Source organism: Podarcis cretensis, assembly GCF_951804945.1.
Source record: "Podarcis cretensis genome assembly, chromosome: 13".
NCBI lineage: Eukaryota > Metazoa > Chordata > Lepidosauria > Squamata > Lacertidae > Podarcis > Podarcis cretensis.
This window is the reverse complement of record NC_137182.1, coordinates 21478581-21488878: the sequence shown is the minus strand read 5'-3', so window position 1 is coordinate 21488878 and position 10298 is coordinate 21478581. Positions and strand designations below refer to the sequence as shown.

Below are 10298 nucleotides of genomic sequence, written 5' to 3'. Positions count from 1 at the left end.
ATAAGCCCAGCGGTTTGCCCAGGAAAGCCGGCAAGTGCGCCAGAACCGGCTCTTGTTATTCCTCGCGCGGCGTCATAATAAAAACAAGGGCCCCTGAGCGCGTGCAGAGTGCATCCCCTTGCCCGCTGACTAAACGCAGCGCGCCCCAATACACCTGTGATCCCGGAGAGATGCGCTTCGAGGGGAAAGCCTGCGCCTGGAAACCTCCAGGCAAATCTGTGTCTTTGTACCTTTAAGGTACTTTTTTTTATAACAGAAAAAGAAAATACTAGCAAGAATGAAATCAGTTCCCCGGCCTTTTATCTTCCCTCGTCTTTGTTTGCGCGCTGGGCAGGTGTCCAACCTGTCCAGGGCCCCTTTAAGAACCAAGCGCTTGTCACTCCTGCTCGCTCCGACTGTTTCTTTTTCCCCCGGAAGAAAAGTGTAGCCAGAGCGGCTGCTCAGACTCTGTGCAAGGTGGGGAGGGAGGTAACCAAGCTAGCACGCGCGCGCCTCGCTTGCGCTATACCAGCCACAGAACCGGCTCCATCCGAGCCTTTTGCGCGTAGGGAAGAACCGGGTGGAGACGAAGGAATCCCGATCGCTAAGCAGGGAGGCTGCTGCTACAATCTGCAACATTCGCAAAGGAGATTGGAGAGAGGAGGAGGGCAAAACTCCAGGAACTGAAAGCAACAGCAACAGCAAGCCGGGTTTCACCCCCCCCCCTCCAGCCCCCAGCAAAACGAGCAAGCCACCCGCAAACTCCTTTGCAGAAGGGCGCAGCGGACTCCTGGGAAGCAAAAAAAAAGAAGGAGAAAGAAATCGGCGAAACACGACATGGGCGCTAGCCAGTTCCACCTTTGCAGACCCGCAGGACGCAAGAGCCAGCCTGGGAGGCAGAAAGCGCTCCTGCTGGCATGCGCCCTGTGGATTTCCCTCTGCGCCCCGAGATGCGCGGCTTTCAACCTGGACACGAAATTTCTGATCCTCAAGAAAGGCAAGACCCCGGACAGCTACTTCGGACTCTCCGTGGCTCTGCACCATCACATGGACGGGCAACGATACCTGTAAGTGAAATAGCGTTGGGACAGGGAGCGTGCAGTGTTTGGTATTGTGAGAGGCGCCCTTTTCTCCGGAGCCGCCCACTCTCTTTCTGAACTTGAGGTTCAAACCGGAGGCATAAAATCTGCAGTAGTTAAGAGGGGAGCAGGCATTCGAATCACACAGAACTGTCATGCAAGCAGGGATCTGAGATTTAGAGAGCTGTCCGATATTTAAGCTGACATCCCTTTTCGTTCCTCCCTCAGGAAGCCCCATCTGAACTCTGTGGGACTTACTTTTGAGTAGACCTATGTTATACTGAGAGGCACACTCTTTTTTTCCTGCCCATTTTTGCCTAGAACAACAGGTTGGCAAAGCCCCCATTTCTGCGCTCATTCCCCCTCCTTGCCGCCAACAAAGTTTGGCAGTTCCCCAATCTGCTTTTAATTAAATGTCATATTCTTGGTTCCTTCTCTTGGGAATGGAGATCTAGCATATTTTTGTGGTCTCTGGTTAGCAAAAGGGACTCTTATAATAAGTGTCTGTGAACTAATGGAGAAGTTACTTGCATCTACCCCCCCCCCCATGCGTGCTGCAATTCACATCTGTTTGTGCCATTCAGCCTGTCAGCTTTTTGGATTTAGCTGGAATTCATCTGTTCCTAAACTTGATGCCTGTTTGCGTGTGTTTGAGAGCAATTTATGCCCTATTGTGTTGGGGTTGTACCACATGTGGCCTGGTGCGTCCAACACCAATTGGCCCTTTCCTTCCGAAGCGAGATGTTGATTGAAACCAGGGAAGCGGCTGCAAATGTGATGGTTAATGCTGTTTGCTGACAGAAAATATATTCAGGGTCACTGAATATTGGTGGCCACCGGTAACACAAGACCGGCGGTTGCCAACGTGCTGCTTGTGGGTGCCTATGAAGGTTTTCCCTGGTTGCCCGAAGGGTTTTTTCCACACAAATTAGGTTTGTAAGAAGCATTCCATTGTACCCAATATTATGTGTTGCAGAGTGTGCTTGGTTGTAGTTTGCAGATTTGTCCACAGACCCAGAAAGATGGCAACTCTTGCAGTTAAATTCAAGTCTACCCAGTGGCACATTGCAATCAGAAAGTGCAGTGTTAGAAACTCGGATGTATGAGCTAGGATCCAAATACCTTCTTAAACCAAGGTTACAGTTGCCAGAACAGAATGTCTAGTTTGGGGGTAAGACGGCTCTAAAGTCTTATTTTTACAAATGATGGATGACTGACAGTGATGGATTCTCAGTTAAACATCTGGCTAGTTCAGATGACCACCTTGAGCCAGGTTAAGAGCTCTGAGAACTTAGGGAAGAAAAGTCACTTTATCCAGGGACAGTTCACATGTACAGTGGTACCTCAGGTTAAGTACTTAATTTGTTCCGGAGGTCTGTTCTTAACCTGAAACTGTTCTTAACCTGAAGCACCACTTTAGCTAATGGGGCCTCCTGCTGCCGCTGCGCTGCCAGAGCACAGTTTCTGTTCTCATCCTGAAGCAAAGTTCTTAATCCGAGGTACTATTTCTGGGTTAGTGGAGTCTGTAACCAGAAGCGTATGTAACTTGAAGCGTATGTAACCTGAAGTACCACTGTATATCTGCTCCAAACTCTTTTTCTTAATGATGACTTCTGCTACTCAGGCTGCGCAGAAAATGCATTTGGTTCCAAAAATTCGTTCTGATTGTGCAGATAATATATAACTGATAGAATTCTACAGGATGGGGGCATGGGTGTGCAAAAAACAGTCCAGATTCAATGATCCCCAGGCATGCACCATCCAGATGGTGGAGATGATATTTTATGTGAATCGCCCTGAGACCTTTGGGTATAGGGCGGTATATATAAATTAAATAAATAAATGATAAAAATGTCAGGTGCCATCCTGGCACCCAGGCATCTTCGCTTGGTCGCAAGTGGTCAAAAGCCAGGTGCAAAATGCTCCTGGCGCCTGGCTAATTTCGAACACCGACAGCACATTGAGATACCTTACTGGGGAGTAGTGCAACTTTACTGCAACATACCCCTGAGCAGAATAAAAAGGGCAAATCAGAACTTAAGGTAAAGGTAAAGGAACCCCTGACCATTAGGTCCAGTCGTGACCGACTCTGGGGTTGCGGCACTCATCTCGCTTTATTGGCCGAGGGAGCCGGCGTACAGCTTCCGGGTCATATGGCCAGCATGACTAAGCCGCTTCTGGAGAACCAGAGCAATGCACAGAAATGCCGTTTACCTTCCCTCCGGAGGGGTACCTATTTATCTACTTGCACTTTAACGTGCTTTAGAACTGCTAGGTTGGCAGGAGCAGGGACCGAGCAACGGGAGTTCACCCGTTCATGGGGATCCGAACCGCCAACCTTCCGATTGGCAAGTCCTAGGCTCTGTGGTTTAATCCACAGCACCACACTTAGGGACAAATCCTTACCGTCCCAAACCTGCTTAATTCAGAGCAGCGCAGTTTTGTCTGGGATATGCATGTGAGGGCGAGGCTCCCTTAGTATTCAGTGTGTGTTTCCCTGGATGAGGCTCACTTCTTATGCCAGTGGCAGCAGATAACAGGTGCCAACCAAACCAATGCAACATTCTGTTGGTTCACAAGAAGCCTTTTGAAACCCTATCCAGCAGGGATGCAGTACTAAATATTTAGTATGTATGTCGTACCTTCTTTTTTTTTAATGGCATCAGATGGTTGCGGGAATGCTTTTATTTCTTCTAAGAAATTTATATCCCACTCAGTATTTATTTAAGTAAAAAGAAATCCAAGAAACTTCATTTTTTAATTTAAAAAAATCCATAAAATATTTTATGCTATTATTTCCATTTAAATGCCATTTTTTTCCTCTGTAAATTTGCACAAACGCAACAGTACCTCTGTTCAGAGAACTGCCCTGGTTGCCCATTTGCAATTGGGCCCAATTAAAGGTGTTATAACAATAACAATTATTATTATTATTAGTGCCCTGCCCATTTGTCTGGGTTTCCCCAGCCACTCGGGGCAGCTCCCAACAGAATATTAAAAACACGATAAAACATCAAACATTAAACTTCCCTAAGCAGGGCTGCCTTCAGGTGTCTTTCTTCTAAAAGTCAGATAGTTGTTTATTTCCTTGACATCTGATGGGAGGGCATTCCACAGGGTGGGTTCCACCACCGAGAAGGCCCTCTGCCTGGTTCCCTGCAACCTTACTTCTTGCAGCGAGGGAACTGCCAGAAGGCCCTTGGAGCTGGACCTCAGTGTTTGGGCTGAATGATGGAGGTGGAGACACTCCTTAAAGCCCTTAACAGCTTGGGACCAGTTTACTTGTGAGATCGCTTTACCCCATATAGGCCCATACGACTGCTTCAGTCTAAAGAACTGGCAGTGTTACAGGTGCCACATAATACTGATTCTGAACTTCTTGTTGTTGGCACCCATCTAAATAAATCCATACACAGTGGAATTCCCTGCCTCTTGACATTACCCAACCACCTTCGCTGCTCTTTTCAACACCTACTTAAAAAAAAAAAATTTCTAGGCAAGCCTACCCAGACAGGCAGAAATCATTGTTGAAACACCTCATTCGATACCAGCTGGTTAAAATATATGTGCTCCACCAGGAATCTGGTGGCATTGTTGACGGGGGCAAGATCTGTCAAGATGGGCAGTTTAGGATGCATAGATGATCTCTGGCTCTGCTGGTGTTAAGTAACCAACCTGGCTTAGCCAAAGATACACCAGCATAACATAATAATAATAATAATAATAATAATAATATTTATACCCCCACCCATCTGGCTGAGCCGAGGCCAGTGCAAGACGCCCAAAATGGACATTCTGGGGGTGTGGTTTGGGCAGCACCGGGGGGGGGGAGGGGAGGGAGACACTTAGGCCGAATCCTAAGCTTGTTCTGCTCATTCAGATGATTGGCAGCCCTCCATAAAACACTATTTTAAAGGCATGTTTCCCCTCTTCCGGGCTTAGGCAGAGCAGCTGCAGCGGCTCTACAGCTGAACGGGTTTTGGCTCTGGTGTACTTTTAGGGCAGTTTAACTTATGCTGGCTTGTATTACGCTAAGCTTCTTGGGTGCATAGGATTGCTTCCTATGTCTGGTCCACACTTCTCAATGTGAGGAGTTGTGGGAAGACAGCTGAAATGGGTAGTTATAAAAAAATATTTAAAATAATAATATTTATTTATTTACCGCTCGTAGTTACGCAAAACTCTTAAGCGGTTTACAGCACAGGTTAAAACACCTTAAGTAAACAGCAAACCAAAACAAAAAGGAAGGAATTTATACATTCGATGAAACGTAATTCAATAGAGCATCCTCGTCGGTGTCAAAATAAACATTGCCACATAAAAAAATCAGCTGCAAAAAAATGCGAGGAAAATTCATAGTAAAAGGACTAAATCCAAGCATTTTCTAAAGATCAGGCAGCAAAATAATTAAAAATGAAAATGATCTAAAAAGTATAAATTTCACCTTTTTAAAAAATGACGACAAAACCCCCCAAACCTGATTCGCAATGAAGCAAAAGAAAACTGACTCATTCTTCCCCACCACCATACATCAATCAATCAATCAATCAATCAATCAATCAATCACCCCATTAAAATCACGAAGAAAACTTAAAAACATCCACCCTTAAGAGCCATAAATAATAAAAAAATACACTGGGGCAAGAGAGATATCAGCCTAGCAGCTCAAAAGCAGGCTGCAATGGAATAATACAAACAGGATAGCTGAGTTGGTTAGAGCGTGGTGCCATTAAGGCCAAGGTTGCAGGTTCGATGCCCGTATGGAACAGCTGCATATTCCTGAATTCCGGAGGTTTGGACTAGATGATCCTCAGGGTCTCTTCCAACTCTGTGATTCTATATGAAGGGGCACATGCTGGATTTCCAACAGCCATCCCCTTGGGGCATGTGAATTGGAGGCTCTTGGCTCTGTTCCCGCCTCCTTTTTTGCACGTGGCACACACTGGCCTGCTTTATCCCTTTGAGTTTGTTCTTCAAAGCACATGCCTAGTCTTGCAGATGCTTCCCTGTGGTTTGCGCCTCCTCCTCCTTCACTCACGCTGCCTGTCTGCCATGCAGAGAGAGTCATCTGGGTGGGATGCAGGTACCTAGTGAGTTGGTAGTTTAGGGCTGTTTGAGGAGCAGCTGATCTAAGGTTCTGATCCTACGTTTACTTACTGGGCGGAAGGGGGGGCAATGGAGGAGAAATTTGAGTCAGTACACCTTTAAAGCCAGATCTAACAGATCCACGCTTTCTGAAACGATATGAGAACTGGAACGCAGCTCGTCTTTGAAACGTACATTTGTCTGAATTTTGCGGTGCCGTTTTCCAGCCCAAAGTATACAAAAGCGCATATGATAGTGTGCCTGAGAATGAGGATATTAGATACAGCAGCACATTCTATTCAGGAAAAATCGCTTGCGAAAATGTGCACATCAGTCTAAACTGTATATGTTCATTAGCAGAATTCTGCGCAAAAACTCTAAGGACTTTTCCCCTCAGTGGAAAATTTCTTCAAATATGTGGAGAACCCGAAATGAAGGTTTGAAAAATGAGAAACTGAGAGAAACCCAAAATGAAGATTTGAAAAATGAGAAACTGAGAGAATGGAAATGGATAGATCCTTCCAGCCCTACCTGTGAGTAAGGCTTGTTAAACTCAATGGGACTTACTGCTGAGTAGTGGTTTCTTCTTGAAACAATGCTGAGCTGAATGGACCAGTGATTTAAAGCAGTTTTCTTTGCCCTTACGATATGAAACACCGCACAGTAAAGCATTGTATTAATTCTCTCTACATGGCTGGCAAACCTTACTGACTATCTGAGGCTGGCATTGAAAAATCTGAATTTTTCCTCCAGCCTTCCTAAGCAGTCTGTTCCTCTGGCTTTTGTTACCTGTCACCCACATATTTTGTGTGTGTGTGTGTGTGTGTGTGTGTGTGTGTAAATACACTTACAAAGCACTGAGACGAATTCCAGCCATGTGCAAAAGGTTAAATGGAAAGGTATTGCCCTAATGCACAAAGTACCTATGCAAAGGTGATGGGGGAAAGCGAAATCAATGGAAATTCTTCCCTCACAGAAGTCTATTTTCATATGCATTAATTATGCTTTTGTCTCACGTGGCTCGCCTCAGGATCAGCCAGAGAGCTTCATGGCTCAGAAAGATTCGGATCTGAGGCTTTGCAGTCCTTAACTGATCCGCTTGCTGTCTGGCGTGCTGTTTCCAAATCATTCTTGGAAAACCCCAAGCGGTTGTAGCTCCAGGAGCCCTAGAGCACAGCTCCCCCCCTCTCCCCATAGCCCGTCTCCCTTTCCTTCTAACTCTGGGTGTAGAAACCACTGTCTCCAAGAGGGAAGAAACAGGCGAATAAGCAACAATCGCTCCTACTAACACTCATCGTATTGGCCCGAATATAAGCCACACCCGCAAATAAGCCGCACCTTTAAAATTCGGGGGGGGGGGGGGAGAGAGAATACCCAAATATAAGCCACTCCCTTAAAATTGGGTTACACGCTGAAAGTCACTGTGGTTGGTAGAATTTTAACTCGGAGCCAGTTTAAGCCTTTGATTTTCCAAGCCTGCAAAAGTTACCGTACAATCGCTGAAATCGCAAATCGCTATTCAAATGGCTACAATTTCCGCAGGCACTCACACCCGTAAATGGCACATGAACAGTCTCAAGCTCGCAAATCAACAATAAAACATTTACCGTATGTCTGTTTCAGCGGCGATATTGTAAAAAGGCCAATTTTTGTAAGGTCGAGAATTTAAGCTGCACTTTAACTTTTCATGGTTGGAATTTGGGGGGGAAAGTGAGGCTTATATTCAAGCCAATACGGTAACTTCATGAAAGTTCAGCAGCAGTTTAGTGGACATTTCCCCTAACTGACACACAATTGTATGCAATTTTGCCTAAGACAAGCATTCCTGCAAGGCGATTTCCCTGAATGTGATGCATATTTTTTTTGCATGTCCTCGTCACTAGTATACACATCCAGGGTTGCCATATGTCCTCTTTTTCCAGGACACGTCCTCCTTTTCATGGGTAGAGTTGTCAGAGCGACCCATAGTTAAAAGTTGAAATTGTCCCAGGTGTCCTTCTTTTGCTCTTCAAAATATGGCAACCCTATTTTCTTTCACACTTCCCCGCGGCAAATGCATTCCTGTACTTATTAGTTTGCTGGAAAACTACATTGCAAAATTCAGACAGGTGTGAATTTTGAAAGACGGCCGTGGTTCAGGCCTTGTAGTGTTTCAGGAAGAGTGAATTGTGTAGTTTTGCCTTTAAACGTGGACCATATTGAATTGCTCCCCACTCCCTAGTGGAACAACTTTGAGCTTTTTCTGATTTTGATTTGACATTCCTTCCTCCCCAGCAGCCAATTTGAATTTTTTGATCCAGAGCGATGGCCCAAGTGTATTTTTTAGGCCCAAGAGTATCTCTTCATCCAGACCCAGCCGTGAATTGTTCATTTACAAACAGAGGCCTATCCTAGACCAGTCTCATCCTTGAGGGTCAAGGTGTGAGGTTCCCATGGACCTGTTAACATTCTTGTAGTTCTTTGATGGATTGGATAAATTCTACGGTGCTTTACAAAAGACCTTTTCAAACCACCGGATTTTTCCTCTTGATTAACTAACTCTCTCTCTTAGCTCAGGCCTCCGTTCCCATGGAGACGTGTATTATGTTGTTTAAGAGGCAGGGTTTTTTCCACACACCCCCTTCCTTACTTAGCCTTGGTATAAATCACGGCTACTTGCACTAATTCTAAATGTACTGATCTTCTAGATTGCGTTTCAGCCGGAGATCTGTTTGTGTTCTTCTGTTCTTACTGGGGCTGCGCAAGGATGGGTGAATCTGTCTGTTTCTGTTTTTCCAATCTTAAATTCAGCTTTCCACATTTGCACATAGGTTGGCGATTTTTATTTTGCAAAAGGATTTCTCTTCATAAGCACATTCTTGTAGGCAATTTTGCCTGAAATAAACCCTTCGGAAAGAGATTCCGCTTACTAGAATGCATGAAAATGTATTTTATTTTCACTAATATATGCATTTATAGGTGCCCTTTGCCAGGGCCGGCCCACACATGAGGTAACATGAAGCAACTGCCTCAGGCGGCAGGATCCACAGGAGCAGCAGATCCCAATGTAGATCTTTATTCCACCCCCACCCCCATTCCTGATGTAGATCTTCACTCACTCCTTCTTCCCTGGCAGGGAGTGGGGACGCCATTTTGTGGTTTACCTCAGGTGCCAAAATGTCTTGGGCTAGCCCTGCCCTTTACGCTAGCATAGCTAGTTCCAGGACCCATTTCTAATCTGAACATACATTTAGGGGCCTATTTCTTAACCTTTTACCACATATTTGCATGATGGTAGCGCTCCTGTTGTGACCCACCATGGATCAGGCCGCAATCCAGTAGTTGGAGACTAGCATGCTAGTAAGTCCAGTGCACTTCCTTTGACTGGAGAACTGCAATTCAAAATTCAGAGAAGTGCCGATTTCAAAAAATGGCTCCGTTTTGGTTTGCATATTGTTTTAGAAAGAGAAAATTAGGTAAGTTCATTTTTAAAGGCGATCTAAATCTATGCCATGTTTGTTGGGGAGACCTGTTCCTTTGCCTTTAATAGTGGTCTTCCAGGCAAGCATTTATTAAAGCTTTTCCTGATTGTATTATTATTATTGTTAGTAGTAGTAGTAGTAGTACTTTGCCCAAATGCCTGGGTTGCCCCAGCCACTCTGGGCAGCTTCCAACATAAACAAACATCAACAGAACAGAACATTACAAGCGCCTTGATACAGAGCAGCCTTCAGATGTCTACAGGCAGTCGTATAATTATTTATCTCTTTGACATCTGATGGAAGGGCTTTCCATGGGGCGAGAAGGCCCTTTGCCTGGTTCCCTGTAACTTCGCTTCTCACAGTGAGGGAACCGCCAGAAGGCCCTAGGCGCTGGACCTCAGTGTCCGGGCTGAACGATGGGGGTGGAGATGCTCCTTCAGGTATACAGGACCGAGGCCATTTAGGGCTTTAGAGGTCAGCATCAACACTTTGAATTGTGCTCGGAAACGTACTGGGAGGGGGAAGATGGAGAAAGATGTCACAAATTTCTGTGCATCAGGTGTTAAAAAGATCTGAAAAAGAAAGAAAAAATGTTTTATTAGACATCTGGCATTTAGGGGGCAGGGCATTTCCTCCATGCACTTATTCTGAATCAGTTTGGTAACAGTTTAATTCTGCAAAGTGCTCCATGGCC

General features: G+C 45.3%; 1 protein-coding gene across 3 annotated transcripts in view; it reads left to right on the top strand.

Moving 5' to 3' along the window:
• The first annotated feature begins 434 nt into the window (after nt 1-434).
• The window catches only part of ITGA3 (integrin subunit alpha 3), a 138504-nt gene continuing 128640 nt past the window's right edge, over nt 435-10298 (top strand). For all 3 annotated transcript variants that reach the window (XR_013832408.1, XR_013832409.1, XM_079949328.1), the window contains exon 1: nt 435-1046. Coding sequence is in view for 1 of the 3 variants with exons in the window: in XM_079949328.1 (XP_079805454.1) it covers nt 817-1046 (230 nt within the window). In the remaining 2 variants the exon portion in view is untranslated. The remainder of the gene's footprint in view (nt 1047-10298) is intronic.